This window comes from Aedes aegypti, chromosome 3 (genome assembly GCF_002204515.2).
Source record: "Aedes aegypti strain LVP_AGWG chromosome 3, AaegL5.0 Primary Assembly, whole genome shotgun sequence".
NCBI lineage: Eukaryota > Metazoa > Arthropoda > Insecta > Diptera > Culicidae > Aedes > Aedes aegypti.
In genome coordinates this window covers 382,251,352-382,274,261 of record NC_035109.1, presented here as the reverse complement: position 1 = coordinate 382,274,261, position 22,910 = coordinate 382,251,352, and the positions used below count along the sequence as shown (strand labels likewise).

General features: G+C 38.0%; 1 protein-coding gene across 1 annotated transcript; it reads right to left on the bottom strand.

The window, feature by feature from the left end:
* Window positions 1-1,563: 1,563 nt before the first annotated feature.
* LOC110679126 lies at window positions 1,564-22,682 on the bottom strand. Its single transcript, XM_021853134.1, has 4 exons — window positions 22,524-22,682; window positions 3,357-4,325; window positions 2,129-2,455; window positions 1,564-2,071 (listed from the first exon to the last, which is right to left on the bottom strand). Exons 1-4 carry the CDS (start codon window positions 22,566-22,568, stop codon window positions 1,838-1,840), a joined length of 1,575 nt encoding a protein of 524 aa, XP_021708826.1. The 5' UTR covers window positions 22,569-22,682; the 3' UTR covers window positions 1,564-1,837.
* Window positions 22,683-22,910: the final 228 nt, after the last annotated feature.

Below are 22,910 nucleotides of genomic sequence, written 5' to 3'. Positions count from 1 at the left end.
GACAATGTTCATTCAGTACCACACAATAGTCAGATAGGTCTATACTCCGACGGATCACCTGGTGGTTTCCCCGACTTTGGTAGTAACACCAATTTCTGTCGCTTCCGGGAAGATTCCTTGATCAATACAGCGTTGCATCGTGGTTCTGAACATGTCCGGATCCGCATTCACTGCCGTTTCTAAAACAACATTCGGTATACCATCGGGTCCCGGTACCTTGCTTGACGCGAATGATTTCACGACTTCTGCCAGCTCTTCGTTCGCACCCTCGCCACTTCTTCTCCTTCATCTGCCGCATACGGCGCTGGGGGCCGTGGGATGATGCGGGAAGAGTACATCGATTATCGATCGATCTTCCCCACGGACTCGAATTGGCACTCTAGCATAGACTATCAAGGCATGCCCGTTTTCGACTCTTGATTTTCTTCTTGAGACCTAACTTTGCCTCTCTGAATGCTGCATCGCGTTCTTCATTTTGTGCTTCTGTGCGTGCGCGTTGCGTTCTTCGTCTAGCTCGAAGATTTGCAATTGATTCGCACCACCAGTACATCGGCGGCCTGTTCTCTCTAGGAGAGGCTTTTCTCGGCATAGAAGCATCACACGCTCGTGGTATCACAGCAACTAGCTCTTCACCGTTTAGGTCCAGAGTGTTCCGTTCGCGCCTCAGGGCTTCAGCGAATACTTCGCCGTCGAAGCACGTTGTTTTCCATCCTCGGGCTTGGGTCGAGTTACATCGCGCTGCCTTCCGCCCGCCTGGTATTATACTATAGCGAATCGATTGATGATCGCTATGAGTATAACCGTTATCAACCTGGCGCGTTACTATGGTACCTATAACGTTAGGTAACGTTACGTCGATAATCGATTCTGTGCCATTTCTGCGGAAGTTACTCACTGTAGCAACATTTGCCAACTCTACATTTAATGCGGCCAGGGATTCCAACAATAGCTGGCCTGTTTGGTTGGTGCAGCGGCTACCCCACTCCACTGCCCATGCATTAAAGTCACCAGCTATCACTACTGGTTGCCGACTAGCTAGTTTTTGGCTATCATCCTGTCGACCATGTGGGAAAATTCCTCAATCGACACCCTTGGGGGCGCGTAACAACTGCAATAGAACACGCCGTTGATTTTTGCTATCGCAAAACCGTCATTTGAGATAGAGACTACTTCTTGGATTGGGTATCATTCTGTCGTCCTTATAGCTGCTAGCTGTTGAGACCTATCCGCCACCCAGTTCCCGTTGTTGACTAGTATGCGGTATGGGTCCGATAGTAAAACCACGTCAGTTTTGGCTTTCGAGACTGACTGCCGAAGCAGTTGCTGGGCTGCATCACAGTTGCTTGGCGTCCTATTTCAATACTAGGATTCATTTCATCAATCCTAGTCCGCCTTATGCTCTGCACATCTGCGCCCAATGGCGATAAGTTTTCCGTACTTCGCATCGCATCAAATAGCTTGTCAACATGTTTTTCTACTGAAAAACTCCCGAAAATGCTGCATTAGCATTCTTTTTTCATCTTCATCAGTAATACTAAGGCGATACATAAACCACTGGAAATATTCATTCATTTTTGTTTTTATTCACAGAACGCTCACAGTTCGACAAAGAGCGTGGTTTTTAACAACAAAAATGCTACCTACATTAGTAGTGTAAACGTCAAAAACTAAAATTCAACTCTTCAAAAGGTATTGATCACAAATAACATCATAAGTATTGGAATATGAAATCATAAGTTTCTTCGAACATAACGCAACAAGACTGCACAGAACATGGACAAACTAGTTTGTCTTTCAATAAAATCAACAAAAATTCACCTTAACCCAGCCAACCAAATCAATTGGTCAGTTCGTTTACCACGGCGGGCAGCGTCTTTCGTTTTCGTCCAACCGGTCGGACGGGCACATCGTTCGGTTCCACCCTTTCCCCATTCAAGATCAGCATACAGGCACGGTTTGCGGATGCAACCTTACGCGCAATGTACATCGGAACCGATAGCTCAGTCACTTCCACCAACAGAGTCTTCATCCTCGGTTGAACGATGACTTTCTCCAGGAGTTTGAAGTTCGTCTGGAAAAGGAAAAGTACGATTAGGTTTGTACCTACTCAGAGTTATTCAGCAGTTACCTTGGAAAAGGCGTTCGCCTTGATGACCAGTTTTACCAAGTTGAACATCTCCTTCATCTGCTTGATGATCACTGGGTAAACGCGATCGATCAGGAGCGTGAACTCCTCGACAAGTTGCAGGCATTCGGCGTAATGGGACATACCGTAGATGTGGACTGAGCGCACCGACAACGTCAGACTAGTGATGAACTGACAACGGTACATAAGATCGCTCACCCCACTGTCGAAAGTTACCCCGATGCATTCCAATTTCTTCACCGAGTAGGTCGGTTCAAGGACAAAGTAGAACGATGTCGATCTAACGCAACATCCTCGCAGTGCTAGTTCCTGTGGAATATGAGATTGTTAGTAATTATCCAAATCTACCGAATTAGACTCTAGAACATTCCTGAGAAAACCATTCCAAAGATTTCTACTATCTAGAATCGCTTTTCCTATTATGTAGTATTCCTTGGAATTCCATTCTCTTGAAAACACCATTTCCCAAAATAGAGCCCAAGTCTTTAACCCTCTAATACCCAAATTTTTATTTTCGATTTTAGTATTATTTTTCGTTATCTAAAATCGTTCTAAACACGTTTCGGGCATTTATTTATTTATATTCGCAAATTATTAAATTTTGATTTTTGATTTTTATAATTTTAATTTTTGAACATCCCTAGCTTTTTTCATTTTTTCTTGAAGCCTCTTCTAGTTGTTGTTTTTTGGCAATAATAAAAATTTAAATTGTTACAATATTTTTAAAAATATTAAATTTTTAATTTTTTTTCGGAGCGTATTTTATTTTCCGTGTAACTAACGGAAAAAGAGGTTTGAAATGATTTTAATACCACCAGGCTCTTCTTTTGTGAAAGGTTAATCGTAGAAAAATATAAAAGGTACGATTTTTTATATTACACGTTAAATGAAGCCCAGGCATTTGTAGGTTATATAAGAATGCAATTTTTCAAACAATTTCTAAAAATACAAAAAAGTTTCTTAAGTCATAAGAAACTTTTCTTATATGCGTGTTATGAGTCAAGGTATAAGCCAAAAATAAAATCATTTTGATTTCCGAGCTACGAAAAAATACACAAAATTCCAAAGTGTACCCCGTCTAAAGGCGGGGTTGGGTATTAGAGGGTTAAAAAAAAACCTGTTGGCAGTCTTGGGAATGGAATTCTGAGTAATAGTTCGTTCCGGGGAATGGTTTTCTAGCGAATGTTGTAGAATCGCCAAATTATTGCACCTTCAAATGCGTCAGCTTCTCCAATCCCAGCAGTGTGGTACAGGTTTGGCCAGATATTTGAAGCCTTTCCACCAGCGGAAGGCCCTCGACCAATGCAGGAAACACATCTCCAGACGCATGGAAGGAGAACATGGCCGTTTTCAACGCTTTGCAACCAAGCAAAAATTGCTGCAAAACGTCATTTTCAACCCGTGCGCTCAACTTGAGGACCAACACCTCCAACGTGGGCAGACGCAGAGCAAAAAAGTTAGTCACGGCTTCCTGGAACACTTTCACCTTCAGAACCTTCAAGCGGTTGGCCAGTCCTTCTATCATACCCAGATCGTGCGATGTGGCGACAATTTCAAGTTCTGTAACGTTAGGGAAACAGAGGAAAAACTTCTTCTCAAATTTGTCCATAACGGAGGCGTCCAATCCCAAAGTTGTGATTGCAGGGAAAATCGGCCAAGCATCCTTCAGTCCTTTGACCCCAGCACCCAGAAGGCATGGCTCGTATGATTTAGCGATGATGTTCAGCTTATGGTCCGTGTCCAAAGTTGTTTCGCCACTGACGAGATGCACTGCCATGTTTAGCAAATCCACTAAACCAAACACATCAAAAACCTGTTGGAGGCCTTTGATGTAGAGCTCACGTAGGCAAGTGCACGATTTCACCATTTGCATCAACACTGGAATGTCCAGGTATTCTAGGCTCAGTTTCAACGATTCCAGATTCGGTGCCAATTTTTGGATGATTCTCATCGATTTAAATGAGCTGTCCAGCTGGGTTAATGTCAGATGTAAGCGCTTATAGACCCGATCCGGAACCAGCCGAATCCCTTTCTTAGGATACGTTTCCACGCTCAAATCCAAGTTGAGTTGAAAGCGCCGTGCCAGGAACATGAAAATCAGTCGGTTCCAGTGTTTGCAGACCATAGACAACTGGAGCAGGTCAGGGCTGTCGACATTCTTGAATATTTCAATCCATAACTAGAATAGAAGGAAAGATAGGTCAATTAGACGTATCCACTGCGATATGTTTTCCTAACATAATGTATAATGGGTAACTTTTCCCCAAACGCCACTTCTCTGAAAAGTTTTTGCCAGTAATTTCAAAATTTTAATGTGTTTAGTCGTGAACTACACTCAAACTAATCTAGCTTTTTCTGAACACTAAATTTAACAGCAACTTCAAATGCATCTAGTAAGCATCAAATAGTTGATATTTCAAGCTTGTGCTAGAGTAAAAGCATTAGTCGCATGATCGATTTCACTTCATCGATACTCTCTTCTGTGAATAAAGGTGACAAGATGCAATTTCTTCAGCATTTTTTTTACTGCAGACCGCTTGGCAGCGATGCAATCTTGCGTCCCAAGGTGAAAAAATGCTAACGAAATTGTATCTTGTCACCTTTATGCACAGAAGAGAGGATCAATGAAGAGAAACCGATCATGCGACTTACGCCCTTATTCTAGCACACGATTGATATGCGAACATTTTAATTTATTTCGCAAAGTATTATTAAAAGTATTAAATATTATTAAGTCAAAAACGACGCCAGCAACGTCCTTACGTTCATTGGGAAAGGGAAGGAATGTTGGTGTGATGTCCATTGTTAGTAAAGATCACGTATACCTCTGCATCTTCATGGTTTCCACGGGAAGGAGTTTCTATTAGTGGGAAGGATTCATAAGCTACACAATCTGGATTCATCTTGGTAAGTGATGCGATTCATGCAATCTCAATTGATAGGAAGCCAACTTATCTAATGACTTAGTCTTCTACTATTTTATTCTTCTGTACGCAACTATGTCGACACATCTAGTGTCGAACCATTCCAATAGTTTGGTCATTCGGTTCATGGAACATGCATTAAAAAAAATCTCCGATCAGTCTACGACAAAACGTGGACACTTCTTGTGCCAAACTATTCAAGTATTGTTTTACTCATTGTATATAGAAGCATGAAACGAGCTCACCAATCGATGAGCCATCGTTGACATGAAGCTCCAAATCACTGTTATTTCGTCACTAGCAAGCCTAAAGCATACGTACCTTGACATGATTTAAAGTTGTAAATACTAACATGTTATCGTTTTGCCAATAAATTACAATTACAATTACAATATCGAGCAAGCTTGTTCAAAAACGCAAAATAACTTCATTCGGGTTTTTAAAATATGAAACACGACCATCTCTATTAATAAGTACCTACGTATTTGTTTGTCACATCAGATCACAAGGAAAAAAATATATATACAGGTATGTTCCGTTTTTATCAACACGATCGGTAATTTTCAGTTGACAAAAACGGAATAATTCTCTTAGACAAAATATTTTACAAATTTGAAAACAAAATTGCAGTTTTGTCAGGATAATACACTTTTTTATCATATAAATGCACATATTGATGTTTAGTAGATGCGAGGATCATTTAGATTGTTCATTTTTATAGGTTCGTAATGAAAGTTGATTGTAGACTCCTATCAATAAATATGATTTTGTAGTAAATCATTAATAATTTTAGTTTTCTTGGTTAGAATTTCTATAAATGTAATATAGAATATTAGAACGATAATCACATAAATGTCCTTTGCATCATAAGGTGCGTCATATTTGTAAAAACAACTAGGTACAAGAAAGTGGGACAAGATGATCATTTTTTTTTCAATACAGATTAAACAAGAAACAACTTCGTTTTCTACTGTTCATTCTCATCCTTCTGATTATCATTCTTCTTCTTTATGGCATCACATCCTCAAACACGTTGGAACACTTGACCAATACGACAGTGAAAAAATCATGAATGTCTATTAACGTTCAACGCTCCGTAATTTGGTTTCGATAATCAGTGACTGATATGTTGTTGTATTGGTATGTCTGAAGAAAATCAGTGCAAGTGTGTATGTGAAAAAGGAGTATTAAAATCACGTGCTTCACTTTTCGCAGAACGGGGACCGCTTGGAAGGTATTAAAATTTCAAATTCATTATGTTACTCGTTTTTCGCAATTAAAAAATATTTCTGGCTCTTCTTTCCAAATGACAGATTTTTCTTTCGCCAAATTTCTGCAATGGCACCAGCAAATTTTATTTTGTTGAAAATTTGACAAATTATGCATTTTAATTATGCTATCTCACTAACTAAACAATTGAAAAAAAAACTCACTCATGATAAAATTGAAGCTAGATGCCTTTCCGCATACAAAATAAAATGATATTTAGTATTTTAGTATCAATTGTGAACATAGGCAAAGCCGATAATTCTCTAGCATAACCACCCTTCCTTACTTATGAAATCGATATCGATTAGACGATCTCTTGCAGTGGTAAAAAAAAATCGTAATGCAGTAGTAAAAAAAATTGGATGCTATATTCTGCAAGTGTCTATTTTTGGTCAACTCAATTAATATGCTGATAATTATTGAACTTTCCAGACAAGGAAGATGTACAGTTATTTGATTCCCCTGTCTCTTCCGTTTTTTGCTTAGTTGGTCGGTGTTCAGACAGACTGGACTAGACGATATTTTGGCCGTGTAAAGATAAGCCAAGAACTCCGCCAATTCTGATTATTCCGATGCTATTTTGACACAGATGTTTCATTAAACAGGTAAGGTCCAATATTATAGCAAAAAATGCAAATATTTAGTTATTCCGGACGCTTGGGGTACATTTTTCTGAAATCATTGAAAAAGCACTTGGTTCAGTCTGTCTGAACAACGACCAGTTATTCGGCTTAATTTTAGAATCCTCCCCGATAGATTCAAACAGGATCACATCCACATTAGACTGGCCCAGCTCAGTATGGGAGAAAAATAAAGTTGTATGATTCCACGGGGCACCCCCAGGGTTATTTCTTGGGGTTAGAGGAAGCCTTTCTGAAAAATTCAGCTCATTTGGTCGTTCCATGAGCTGGCGCATTTGAATTGAAGTTAATATGGAATTTTCAGCTCAAACACATGAGCAACAGCACATCATCTACTGTTTGGTTCAGGTAAATTGATGATCGCGTTCAATTGGATCCAGAATGTCAAAAACACTACTTGATATAATAGCGAAGAATATTGTAGAAGATTGTACCACGATCAAAATTAATAAAGTTGGTGTTTTAACCATCTGAAGTATATCATGCAATACTGCTTGTATTTCTTCAACATAGCTTGGAGGTAACCACTAAGCGCATCATAGCCACCTATGACGCCGGGCGAGCTGAGGCACATGTCGCATGCATATGAGTGACTGTACGGGAGTGCTGATCTAAGCCTAACTTTCAACAACTGAAAAAGTAATGAAAATGAGATTAAATCCAGATACAACCTTCTGCAATTATGTTCATTAGGGTATCAACTAGTGTATTTGTCATTCTGGGCTTATTTGAACGCGAACAATTAGTATACGGAACGAAACAGTGACATAGAGTAAATTTTCAATATATTTGAGACGAATATCCCATACAAACTTCATAACCATTGCGCCAGCTGGTGGAGCAACCAATTGAGTTGAAATTTTGAGAGAGCGTTTTTCTTACCCTAAGGCTCATATCTAGGGGGTGCCCCGTTAAGTTTTACAACTTTTTTGTTTAAGGGCCAGTCTAATCCACATCATTTCAAACACTACGCGTGGATTTATTCACTTTGATTCTGTGACATTCTGAAGCATCTATTTCATAACATTATTTTGCTCATTAGAAAAAGTCATGCTCAATCTTACAAAAAGTTTGTTTACAAACGGTGGGAGAAAATGGGGAGGCATCAGGATAACAGCTGACGAGCAAGGATGCCAGCTGGTAGGATGGTGATCTTTTGTAATTAATGAACTTAGCAGTAAACCATAATAAACGCAAGATTTCTTCCTGCCAATTTAATTGAACAGATCATCATATATACACTAACATATATATAATTTTATAGTTTTCTATAACTTTGTGAATTGGAATCTCGGCTTTTCTAGCAAAAATAAGTAAATGATGTTGGCAACCATGGATTGATGATGTTACCCCGATTTGTTTGCTCCATGGTGTGTGTACAGTCAACTGTGCTGGTTTTATTGCGACGCATTTCGGAGTTGGAATGCGATAGTTTTTCCTGGCAATTTCTACTTGATGCGTAGGTCTCGTAGTGAGTTGCGATATTTGTTGCTTGAGCAATATCAACATCAAGTTCGCCCCAGAGTTTCGTGTTTCAAAAAGTAGTTTACGAAGTTGAGAGAGTTAAGAAGTGAGAAATTTTAGTGTGGTTTGAAAGAAATATATATCTTACAGGAGCTGAACAGTTTTTCAAGACGTGAAAAGTTTGAAAAAGGTGAAAAATTCCGATTGAAGAATTAGACTAGCCGGTTTTTGTGCATGTAGCTGTTGAAGCAAGTACGTATAGTCATGGTGTTAGTGAAGACTATCAATGATAGCGTGGACTGAAAATAAACAGATTTCAGTGATATAAAGCAGTTCTATGCGACAAACTACACTGTAATGCAATTACTGATTTTCCCATAACCCTGTGAACATAATCAATCGCAGGTAAGTCGTGATTAACTACAATAAAAACCTAAAAAGGGAAAATAGTCAGTGCTCACAAACACCAATGCAAATCATCATCGACATTACAAGGATTCATGACGGATCCTGCCCCCTTAACCCTTATTATTAGTTCTTAAGTCATTTCGTGACATACAAAAACCATTCCATTTTTATTTATATAGAATTTCATCAAAACACAAACACAACAACGACGGCAACACTGTTGTGAACGCGTTGTGTACTTTTCTCGCTCCGTATTTTTCGGAAGTTTTAGTTTGATTTGCACCGGATTTTCTGCTCTAGTGCGAAGATTCTCTCGGCGAAGGTCCCCGGAGTGCGTATTCGGTGGAGTACGGACCTATTATGTCCGCAAAGACACAATAAAGCCAATTTTCGGTCCGCCTGTCGTGAGCTCTTGCGGCGTCAGTTCGGTGTGCGGCTGTTCAGTGGTGCCAAATAAAAGTGAGGTTAAGTGTGAAAGCAATAACATTATCCAATTTGAATCGCTGTTTCGCAACCTGAAGTAATTCGTCACGAATTTGCCACCGTCGGGGCTCTTCGTGGATCGTTAGCAATGATATCGGCCACCGTCGGGGCTCCTTGCTGTGTCGTTTCTCGAATGCTGTTGGGTATATTCCCATCCGAGTATTCTGTGCAACCGGCGAAACCACAATGCAACACTAATCCGGAACCCTGAATCGTTAGCGCTAGAGGTAATATCACCGACAATGAAAGAGGATCTATGCGGAACATGCAACCAGGCAGAACCACCTGCGGGAAAGAAGAAGAAAGTGGGAAAGCGGAATAAAGGCAATGTGGAGGAAATCAGTTGGATCAGCTGCGACGCGTGTCAGAAGTGGTTCCACACATTGTGTGTACGGATAAGTAATTCCCTCCTGTCCGAAATCAAAAACTACGTCTATCTGTGCGAAAGATGTAGTGTGATCGGTAGTCTCATTCGTGTACCATCGGATGCATCCTGCAAATCCGATCTGGTCGAGGTGCAGAAACGGATAGACGAACTAATCCTGCAGATAAAAAAGCTCGAATCCGAAATCAGCACTCACCAAAGCAACACGAAGAAGCAGATCGATCGCTTCCAAAACAAAATTCGCTCCATCGATCAAGCAGGCGATTCTCCATCTTCCACCAGACTGACAGAGGACATGGAGCAGAAAATACAGATCATCGAGTCCGGTGCGAAGCTTGCAAAAATATGTTCCCAGAGTATCAACTGCCACCGAATTTCCATCAACAAAGTACCACATCGTGAAGGAGAGAACACTCGGTCCATCGTCGAAAGCTTTCTAAGTTTCCTTGGTATCAGAAACCTGATGTCACACGTTACATCCTGCTTCCGGCTGCCCGTGAAGCCGTCCAAGTGGACCGACAGGTCGCTCACTCCGACAATCGTGGTAGTATTCAGTAGCGCTGAAGTACGCTCGGAAGTTTTGAAGAAATACTTCCAGTTGCACAAAGAAGCCAAGTTGTGTAATTTGGAAAAGGGGCTTCCTCTACAGTATCGCTTCACCGTTAATGAGATGCTCTCTGTTAAAAGCTTCCGTGTTCGAAACCTTGCGCTAAGAATGAAGCAGAAAAAGCTCATTCAATCGGTGTACGTCAGAAACGACAGCATATCCATACGTCTACCGTGCCAGAAAAAGTACATTCCCATCGAAGATACCGGACATCTCCTTAAATTGATGAACGCAAGCTCTTGCACTAACGAGTCCTCGATTTTCTACGACGCAGAATCCTCACATTTCTAAATATTTAATCAAGCGCTAACGATTCCTATCACGACGAAAATATGCCCAACAATTACACGAACCTCCGTATAGGCCACCTTAACGTCCGTGGACTAGAATGTCACGCGGATGAAATGAAAATTCTACTCGACAAGAACCAGTACCACTTTTTCGCAGTCACCGAAACCAAAATGAAAGCATCCAGTTCGATGGGGCCCGTTCGAGTCCCGTCTTACAATTTCATGAAACACTGCCTACCAGCTGGAAGAGGCAGAGGCAGCAAATCATGCGGTGGAATAGGACTGTACTTCCTCAAAGGGCTGAAGGTTTCACCAGTGCTGAAGTCAACTTTCAACCCCGACGTCCCTGTTGGACAAAGGTTCGAATACCTTGTGGTCCAAACCAAAATCAACGAGCTCACTGTAGGTATCGCAATCATCTACAATCCAATCGTTACTAATCCGAATTTCACCGCTGAGTATGAAAAGTTACTTTTTGATATACAAGACCTAGGCGTCGACAGGCTGTACCTCCTAGGAGATTTCAATATCAATGTAACTGCACCTTCGCCTACCGGAAACCATGAATCACTTTTGCGAATACACCAAAATTTTAATTTAACAATTTTGCCAACAACTCCAACTAGGAACAGGAGTGCAACGACTATCGACCTGATGGTTACCAACTGCCCTCAATCAATTGTGACGGCCAAAGCAGTCTCGAACTCAATTTCGGATCACGAGACAATTTACCTAATCTCGAACGTTCGATGCAGGAAACCAACAACCCACCGCCTAACGGTAAGAGATTTCCGTGCCATCGACACAACCAGATTGCAAGCAGACTTCCAGGGAATAAGATTCGAAAATATTTTGGATACGAGGGACGTCAATGTCAAAACACAATCCCTCACGTCTGAATTGTGCAACCTGATGGATCGCCATGCACCTGAGAAGATCATCACAGTCAAGGATAAACGCACGCCATGGATGACAACAGAAATTGAACAAGCAATCGTCATCAGAAACCTTGCCCACGAACTCTATTCGCGAAATCCTCATCGAAGGCGGGATGACGCACAATGGCTGGAGTATACCCAAAAACGTGACCGAGCTGCAATCCTGGTTTCACAAGCCAAAAAGCGTTACGGCGAACGTTACTTCGCACCACATCTACCAGCGAAAAAACTCTGGAACAACCTAAGGAGGGAGGGCGTTCACAACAGCACCAAGAAAGAGCTATCAGAGGAACAGATCGACGTTGAGCAGCTAAACAGCTTCTTTTGCGAAGGTCATCGCCAACTACAAATTCAAGTGCCTGCAACCTCTACGAGGAATGAACTACATCGTGCAATCAGAGACGAGGGCGTCAGGGAACAGTTTAACTTCTGCCATACCAACGCTGGTGAAGTTGCCTCTAAAATGAACCAGATTCAATCAAACGCCACCGGTGCGGATGGCATTTCAATCTCGTTTGTAAAGCTGCTTTGTCCATTCGTCTATCCCGTACTGGTAGACCTGTACAACTCGGTGATTGATAGCAGAACGTTTCCAGTCATGTGGAAGAAGAGAATCGTCACTCCGATTCCAAAAGTGCCGAACCCGCTACAGCCCAAAGACTTCAGGCCGATTACAGTGCTTCCCGCAATATCTAAAGTACTGGAAAAGGTTTTACTCGACCAGATTGTTGAGTACATCGATGCTCCAGGCTCGCATTTGCTTTCGAGGTGCCAATCGGGTTACAGGAAGAAATACAGCACAACAACAGCTCTCGCCAAAATTACACACGACATCTACAACAGCTTCGATGGTGACCACTGTACTCTCATGGTGTTAGTGGACTTCTCTCTCGCATTCAATTGCGTCAACCACCTGAAACTGAAGTCCAAGCTCAGCGAAGAGTTTTGCTTTTCTCAAGATGCCTTTGCGCTGGTTACATCCTTCCTTGGGCATCGCAGCCAAGCTGTGAAAGTTGGATCAACGGTCTCTGCAGTGCACCCTCTCACAGATGGTACGCCCCAGGGTTCCTGCCTAAGCGCTCTTCTTTTTAGCCTGTACGTAAATAGTCTGCCGCAGGGACTCAAGTGCAGCTACCAGCTGTACGCAGACGACCTACAAATTTATGTATCCGGACCAAAAAAAAGGCTTGTAGCGTTGGTCAACACCGATCTTCAGCACATTGAACGTTGGGCCGGGATCAACTCACTTTTCCCAAATCCAAAAAAAAAACTCAAGCTATCATCTTTTGCAGAGAAGGAACAATTAGGGTGCCGGTGCCATTAGTGGACTACCTAAGCTTTAAAAAATCATAACAAAATAACGAAAAGCCTTAACAGAGATCTTTTGGCGTCAACAGAAAGATTTAAACCTCTACTATATGGGAAAAATATAATAAGAGTGATAAAACTAATTTTTTAACATAAAATCGCTTGAACCACTATTGGTACACGTGTTCCAATAGTTGCGCTAGTGCTCCAGTAGTAGACGTTCGGGAATGATACAAGGAATTTTGAACAAAATGGTAATTTTTTACATGGGTTTTACATTTTTCCCTCGAAACAGCAATTAATATCTTTCGAATGAAGCATAAAGATCATCTCTGGGACTTTTCTTCATTTTTATACATCCATTTTAAAAACTGCTTCCATCCGTTGATCCACTACTGGAACACGACGGCGACTATTGGTGCAAGGGAGCAAATTTTTTGCGCTAACTTAATTATTTATATGACTTTTTGATAGAATAAAAAGCTGAAATTTGGCAAATCGACTAAACTAGAGATCCACCAAAAATAACACATGTCGTTTTTATCGAAAAATGTACGTTTTATTCCATAGTCCAATCTACTGGTACATTACAACCATTGGTACCGGCACCCTACACCGATTACAGACATCACCTTTTGCGCCGAAGCCATCCCACTATCCGATAGCGTCACTAACTTGGGTCTACAAATGGACAGTGTCGTAATCTGCTGAGGATGTTAAGCATCCTCAGCCAAATCGTCGCAACACGTCTGTTGCTCTCAACTATCACCGATTAACTGACTCATGTTTTTCACTGTGATCGTTGCATACGCAGACTTTCGATTCGCTATTTGTGTGTAATCGTATCACTTACGCACACACTCTCTCGTTCTTTTCTTCACCGAACGAGCGACGGCTTCTTCCAACCCAGTCTCCAAAGATTCAAATAACTCTCCCACTGAAGCCTCTATCCAACGCATGATGCCAACCGAACGCAGCCCCTAGCGTTATTATTGAAATGGTCCTATTTTCAAATGATGATTATCGACATCATTTATATAAGACCGAATTTAAATGTATGTTTTTTATAGCTTCAATATAATAAAACTGTTAATATTATAAACAGCTATGAATCTATTACCACAATCCCTCTCACCTCTACTCTTCAAAAAGATGAGTTACATATTTTTTCATTAATTGTTTTGTTTTATTTTATTATATATATATATATATTTTTTGCTACAGTGCACTTCTAAATTCGTATTTTTTTTCTCTGATCCTATGCCTTGACATTGATATATATATATATATTACAAATAAAGGAAAAAAAGGTAGTCTTTACCACAAAAACTATGTCATATTGCGTTTAAAGCTTTGAAAATTGTGCAAAATTCAATACAAATCCAATCAAATCCAACTCCAAATTCAATTAATATCAAATTCAGATCCTATGAAAATCCAATTCTAATCCAATAAAAATCCAATTCAAATCCAATCCAAATCCATTCCAAATCCAAATTCAATTCCAATCCAAAACAAATTCAGTTAATATCAAATCCAATCAAAATCCCGTCCAAATCAAATTAAAATCAAATCCAAATCCAATTCAATCCAACCCAAATCCAAAGTCAATTGTTATCCAAAACAAATTCAATTAATATCAAATCCAAATCCAATCAAAATCCAATCCAACTTCAAATTCAATTAATATCAGATCAAAATTCAATCCCAATCCAATATAGATCCAATCAAAATCTAATCCAAATCCAATCAAAATTCAATACAAATCAAATTAAATTCAATCCAACTCCAAATTCAATTAATATCAATTTCAAATCCCATAAAAATCCAAACAAAATCCAATAAAAATCCGATACAAATCCTATCCAAATTCAATCCAAATCTGATTCAGTTCCAAACTCAATCAATATCAAATCCAAATCCATTAAAAATGCATTCCAAATTCTAATCCAAAACAAATTTAATTAATTACAAATCCAAATCCAATCAAAATCCATTCCAAATCAAACACAAATTAAATCCAAAATAAATCCAAATCCAATTCAAATCCAAATTCAATTCTAATCCAGCACAAATTCAATTAATATCAAATCTTAATCAAACCAAAATCCAGTCAAATCCAACTCTAAATTTAATTAATTTCAGATCAAAATCCAATCGAAATCCAATCCAAATTCAATCCAAATCCAATCCAAATTAAAATTCAATTACAATCCAAAACAAATTCAATTAACATCAAATCCAAATCCAATGAAAATCCACTCCAAATCCAAATTCAATTCTAATCCAAAAAAAATTCAATTAATTTCAAATCCAAATCCAATCAAAATCCAATCGAAATCAAAGCCAATCAAATCCAATTCAATTCAGTACAAATCCAAATCCTAATCTAATTCAATCCAACTCTAAATTCAATTAATATCAGATCAAATCCAGATCAAATCTATTCCAAATCCAATTAATATCAAATCCAAATCCAATCCAATTCAAATTCAATCCAACTCCAAATTCAAATAATATCAAATCCAATCCAATCCAATTTCAAACTCAATTAATATCAAATCCTATTCCAATCCAGACAAAATCCAAATCTAATCCGATCCATACCAAATCCAATTCAAATCCTAAACTCTAAATTCAATTTATTTCAAATCCAAATCAAAAAAATAAAATCCAAACCAAATTCAATTAATTTCAAATCCAATAAAATCCAATCCAAATCCAATCCAATTCAATCCAAATCTCATCCAACTCCAAATTCAATTATTATCAGATTAAAATCCCATAAAAATAGAATCGAATTCCAATCAAAATCCAATCCAAAAACAATTCAAATCCATTCCAAATCCAAATTTAATTCTATTCCAAATTATATCAAATTCAAATCAAATCAAAATCTGATCCAAATCAAATCCAAATCTAAATTCAATTCTGATCCAAAACAATTCAATTAACATCAAATCCAAATTAAATCCAAATCCATTAAAAATCCAAATTCAATTCTGAACCAAAAAAAATCAATTAACTTCAAATCCAAAAACAATCAAAATCCAATCAAATCCAAATCCAATTCAATTCAGTCCAAATCCAAATCCAAATTAAATTATAATCCAAAACAAATTCAATTAATATCAAATCCAACTCCAAATTCAATTAATTTCAGATCAAAATCCAATCCAAGTCAAATCCAAATCCAATGAAAATTCAGTTCAAATCCAAACTCAATTCTAATCAAAAACAATTCAATTAACATCAAATCCAAAACCAATCAAAATCCAATCCAAATCAAACCCGAATCCAATGAAAATCCAATCCAAATCAAAATTCAATTCTAAACCAACCAAATCCAAACCAAGTCCAAATCCAAATCCAAATTAAATTATAATCCAAAACAAATTCAATTAATATCAAATCCTAATCGAATCCAACTACAAATTCAATTAATTTCAAATCCAAATCCAATCAAAATCCAATCCAAATCAAATCCAAATCAATCCAATCAAATCCAAATCCAATTCAATTCAGTTCAAATCCAAATCCAAATTCAATTATAATCCAAAACAAATTCAATTAATATCTAAATCAAATAAAAATTCAGTCCAATCAAACTCCAAATTCCATTAATATCAGATCAAAATCCAGTCCAAATCCATTCAAAATCCAATATAGATCCAATCCAAATCTATTTCAAATCCAATCCAGATCCAATGCAAAGCCAAATCAAATCCAAATTCTATCCGATCCATACCAAATCCAATTCTAATCCAAAACTCCAAATTCCAATTATTTCAAAACCAAATCCAATAAAAATCCAAACCAAATTCAATTATTATCAAATCCAAATACAAATGAATTGAATTTTATCCAAATTTCATCCAACTGCAAATTCAATTAATATCAGATTAAAATCCAATAAAAATTAAATTGAAATCCAATAAAAATCCAATCCAAATCTTAATTCAATTCTATTCCAAAACAAATTATAATTATATCAAATTCAAATCAAATCCAAATCCAATCCAAGTCTAAATTCAATTCTAACCAAAACAAATTCAATTATTATTAAATCCAAATCCAATCCAATTTCAAATTCAATAAATATCAAATCCAATTCCAATCCAGATTCAATGCAAATCTAAATCAAATCCAAATCCAAATCCAATGCGATCCAAATCAAAACCAATTCTAATACAAAACTCTAAATTCGATTTATATCGAAACCAAATCCAATAAAAATCCAAACCAAATTCAATTAATATCAAATCCAAATCCAATTAAATAAAATCCAATCAAAATTCCACCCAATTCCAGTCCAATCCGTAATGGAATTAGGTGTTGTTTAGACCGATGAAATAAGTCCGATTCTGTTAAACTGTTTCTATAATTTCCTAGCACGTTTGCACACCATTATTTGCGAATGCAAAAATTGACTGAGTTTATTAAAATTTTCATTAAATTATTATTTATCATTATACACTTGTGTTTGCAATTTTATATTTCTGGTGACTAGTTTTTCTTGATCGATTCACGTTTTAAGCTTTTGCTGTTAAATCAAAACATTGATTTGAAAAATCGGTTTTTTTCAATAGAATTTACTATAAACTGCCATATATTTTCCATTTCCAATGGTACTATATTTCACAGCCCCATATTTTTGTTTTGGCTTATTTCATAATCTCATTTATTCAAATATATTTTTTTTTTCAGCTCCACAATATGTTCGGTTTTCCCATTCTAATTGTTTATTAAAATTTTCCTTTTCTTGGCTCCATATCATGTCTCTATCGCTCATTCTTTTATCTCTAAGCCAAGTCTATTTTTTTGGCTTCATAGCATCCGTTCTCATACTTTTTCAGTCGCATATATTTTTGTTGGCTTTCTTTATCATGTCCGTTTTTCTTTTTTTTTTTTGCCACATCTATTTTTTTGGCGTCATTTCATGTTAATTTTCTCGTCCTTTTTTTTTAGCCACATCTATTTTTTTTAACTTTTTCTCATGTCCGCTCTCCATTCTTTTTTTTTTTTAGTCGCATTTATTTTTTTTAAACTTTTAACTCTCCTCTTTCTTTTTTTTTTAGCCACATTTATTTTTTTAGCTCTAAATCATGTCCGTTTTCTCATTCCATTTCCATTCTCAACCACATATATTTTTTGTTTTCAGCCACATCTATTTTCTTCACTCCATCGGAACTCCACTTCACATTTCTGTCCAACCCGCAAATAATGCTGCTTTCTTTAAAAAAAAATCACTCTGGTTCAGCTACCGGCTGCACCATGTCGTAATCTGCTGAGGATGTTAAGCATCCTCAGCCAAATCGTCGCAACACGTCTGTTGCTCTCAACTATCACCGATTAACTGACTCATGTTTTTCACTGTGATCGTTGCATACGCAGACTTTCGATTCGCTATTTGTGTGTAATCGTATCACTTACGCACACACTCTCTCGTTCTTTTCTTCACCGAACGAGCGACGGCTTCTTCCAACCCAGTCTCCAAAGATTCAAATAACTCTCCCACTGAAGCCTCTATCCAACGCATGATGCCAACCGAACGCAGCCCCTAGCGTTATTATTGAAATGGTCCTATTTTCAAATGATGATTATCGACATCATTTATATAAGACCGAATTTAAATGTATGTTTTTTATAGCTTCAATATAATAAAACTGTTAATATTATAAACAGCTATGAATCTATTACCACAGACAGGAATCTTCGATGGCTCACTCAGGTTAATGGAATCACAAAAAAAGTTTTTGGCACTCTGCATACCTTTCGTCGTTTCTCGCCTGTGCTGACTACCCAAACCCGGAAAAAACTAGTGCAAGCCGTGGTGATGCCTTTCTTCACCTATTGCGATGTAGTGTATCACCCCGGCCTGTCCGTAGCACAAAAGCAGCAGCTGAACAGATGTTTTAAGGCAGCGGTCCGTTTCGTATACCGGCTTCGTCGGAGAGAGTCCACCGAAGAAGTGAGGAACACCATCTTGGGACACGATCTAGCAACGAACTATCAGAACCGTATTTGCAGCTTTATGCGGCAGGGATATGCCAAGGATCTGCCCGACTATTTGCTGCAGCACCTTCAGCGAGGAACGCAAGAGCGCACTCGGTGCTTTACCATCCCAGCACACACGACGTCCCAAAGGAAAAGTATCCTCATTGCAGGAGCTCTTAGCTGGAACGGCGTTCCTCTTCAAATTAAGCTTGAACCAACAATTAATTCATTCAAGGCAGCCGTCAAACGATGGCAGTAGATAATGGACCTATGCACGGGTTCACTATTTGACGTTTCAGCGGTGCCGTGTTATTTATGTGACCATGTAGACCAGTGAATTCGGCACCGCTCAAACGTCAAATTAATGAAGTCGTGCATTGGTCCATGGACCAGTGCATGAGTTCATTATCTGACGTTTGAGCGGTGCCGTGTTATTTACGTAACCATGGCAACGAATGAATTCGGCACCGCTCAAACGTCAAATTAGTGAACTCGTGCATCAGTCCATAGGTACCTAGATTAAATTTAATGTGGTCGTTATTGACACTGACAGTCACTGTAACTTGTAAAATCGTGATTTAATTACTAGTTTCCAATGTTTAATATCCAAATTTACTTCGTTCGTTTCCTTGACCTGAGATATAGTTTGTAAACTGACAGGGTATCGTAACGTTAATAAATTACAATTACAATTACAATTACAAGTGTACAAACTCTAGAAATCATCAACATTTTAGAACTTTTTGGTAAGAAACTCTTTTGTAAATTTTTATGAATAAGCGTATGGCTGTTATATTGCAATTTTAGAGACAACTTTCCGTTCTACGGTTGAACAGAAAGCTACCGCAGCAGTCACATTACTGATTTTCACAAAACATCATCGATCGGTTGCGATGGTACCTTGGAAACCAGACTGATGATTGTTGTTTTCGGCTGTTTTTCAAAGCTTTGGACTCTACTAGCATACTTTGATAAGATGGTTTGGTTCAATGATAAAATGATTCTCAAGGCTGCGGTAGAACTTAGCGGCTACCGCAGAACGGAAAATTTTCAAAAGAACCGTAATATGGAATCCAAAATCTTTCTTTTGATTGCTTAGTTTTGCTGGACCTCTTCTCCTACCCCTTGGAACAGAAACTAATGGTTGTTTGCTATAATTTGTGTAATGCTGTCGAGTTTGAGAGATAGAAGATAATGTCGAACATATGACGTGGTCTTCAACTCGATCATGTCTCTTATCATTGCCCAAACATTCTTGGGTTTATTTCCAAGTGCATCCCTAATATAAAAAAAACGGAATATAATGTCTATCAAATTTCATTTTCATTTTCATTTTGCAGCGTTTGGTGGGGCAATGAGAGCGCAAGTCAGTCCAAAGCCGGGGGAAGGGATAGGTAATGGCCGTAATAGTCTATGCGGACCACTTGAACACCATCGGAAAGGATAAGAAGGGTTGGGGTAGGGTATAGGGAATGGAGAAGACTTGACACAGTAATGCGATTAATGCTGCAAAATGTAAATGTGCTGAGAGCAATTAAATTTGAGTTTTGAAGTTAGATTTGACTTATTAAAATTCCAAATAGATCGGCCATTGTACAAGTAAGAAAGAATATGCTGATCGCTTTCCAGAAATTTTATAAACAACAAAATAATAACAATATGAGGGCTGCTGATGGCACAATGCGACGCTTTAGGAGATTTTGATACTGATTGTACATTACTATACAGAGCGCAATTCAATCGATGGTGATAACTTTACAAACTTTATCTGTTTTTGCACTGATTGACGATACTGATTCAAATAAAAATATTTTAAAAATATTTGATATTATTAGTTCATTTGTTTGTGTGATCTAAGTGTTAATAATGGAAAAACATACATACCCTTAATAATAATACTTCCCTGATCAGAAATATTATATTTTGAGCGCCCTTTTCGAAGCTATTCTATCCAGGTATCCATGTACTGCTTTCAATCCTGAAATTATTCTTATTGTGCATGCTCATGCGTTATATTAGTGATGCTCATAATCATGCAACAGATAAGAAGGAGAGAAAAAGAGAATATAGAAACAGTGATTAGTAATGAGTTAATTATGTAGTTTTGTTAGAATTATAAACAATTAAACAGTAGTAATGAATAGCTTTTAAAATGACTTTGCAGCATAGCTGAGCCTTTCGGATCGTAAGACCGATGTATAAAAATAATTTGTTTCGAAATTGTCCGCGTGGTCTTCTAGTGCCCCTATTAGATAAGAATCAATCATAGACGTACATACCGAATGCTCGCCATGACCCTATGACCAACATTTGTATATGTATAGCCTTAGCTGATGTGGCTTTTCTAATAGGTAGTTCTTTCACTCATTGATTGTCTTCAAAACCTTGTCAAGTATAGAAAATTGATTTTATTTCATTTATTACTATATTGAAGCTACATTGTACTTATCAAGTATTAGGTATTATTTTATGTTTTTATCACTATTGTTATTATCAAGGCCAAAATTCCCAGTGAGTGAAGAATTTTATAGTACTAGAACACCATAGAAGATCGCTAAACATTACCTAATCATCGAACGGCTTTTTGTTCTATTATTTTAGGTAGATGCTATTGATCTCCCTTTGCTCCTATCCGCAACCCGGTGCACGCGCCCTGTTGGTTTTCGAAAACCTCGTAGAAGATTACAAACCGTCAATGGCATTCCCAATTACTACCCCACATTGCACATTCAAGGGTCTAATTGTGCTCCTAACCCACCCTCAGTTCGTAATCTTCTCGCCAGTTTGAAATTATATTTTCCCGAAGTGAAAGTAATTTTGATGAGTGATAGCCTAGTGCAGCCCAACTGCATAGTACAGTAGTTTAACCAGAATTTTAGGTCAGAAGATAAAATCTAAATTTTGTAATAAAAAGGTTGCCATTGCTTTGAAATTCACCCAACATCTAATCAAAACTACTAACAACAGCGATCAATTATCAAAATTCATCGCTCCCTGGAAAATATAATCCCAAGCCCAGGGAAATATAATGTCTATCAAATTTACATAGAAAATTGTTTGATGCCAAAAGTACGTATTTAACTAATGACAAATTCCAGTTCTTGCTAGGACGTGGCCAGAGCAACTCTCGACTGTTCAAGGATGGATCAATCTTGTCCAACAGACCATGCTACGTATGAAAACTTCAATTGATTAGTGGATAAAAAAATGACAAACCAAAATGACTTTACACCTATCTTGTATCGTGGGTGCTCAACATTGACATAATGTCAAAAATTCGATTCTGAGGCTTTTGAAAAACATTTAAATTGCTTCAAAATAAGTATTTAATTTATATTCTAAACATTTTAAAAATTAAAAAATAATTGTGTGCTGATAAAAACAGAATAATTTATTGACGAAATCGGAACGTAATAAAAACGGAACATACCTGTATAAGAATCGGTTACCACGGTATAGTATACCGGGTATACTGAAAAAGGCAAGATTCAAACCTTACAAAATATCATGCAATTTTTGGCAGGACATTTGGTTCAGTGTAGAAGAATCTGAAAGTTTTGCCGATGTTTTGCGATGAACCAAAACATTCAATTATTTTCTACAAAACCGTGCGCGATTTCGAATACAATAAAAGTCAATATCAATGTCCTACACCACACTTACCTCGTTCGGCAAATTTATCGCTGATGTTGGATCAAGAAACTCCATTTTCACTGCAAGGACTTCACTATTTTCAGGGAGAAATATGCTCTTCCAAGCAAGGCCACCGTGAACGCGACTAACCTGACGAACAAACTCTTCTGAAGTTCGACTGCTGAAGGCTTCAGCCTGAAGCATGAGATGCACTTTTTTGCTTTTGTTGAACAAGGAAAGCTCCGCGAAGCAATTTTCAAGGTATTTGAAAAAAGGAGGAAGCGTAGGAGTTGCACACGTCAAAAATATACCACACTGTTTATAGCTATTAGTTTATAACGTGCAGGGTGCGTGTACGGCTGTCAACTACAAACAAAACTCGCCTAACAATCATCTCTCGGCGAGCCGGCCCAAACA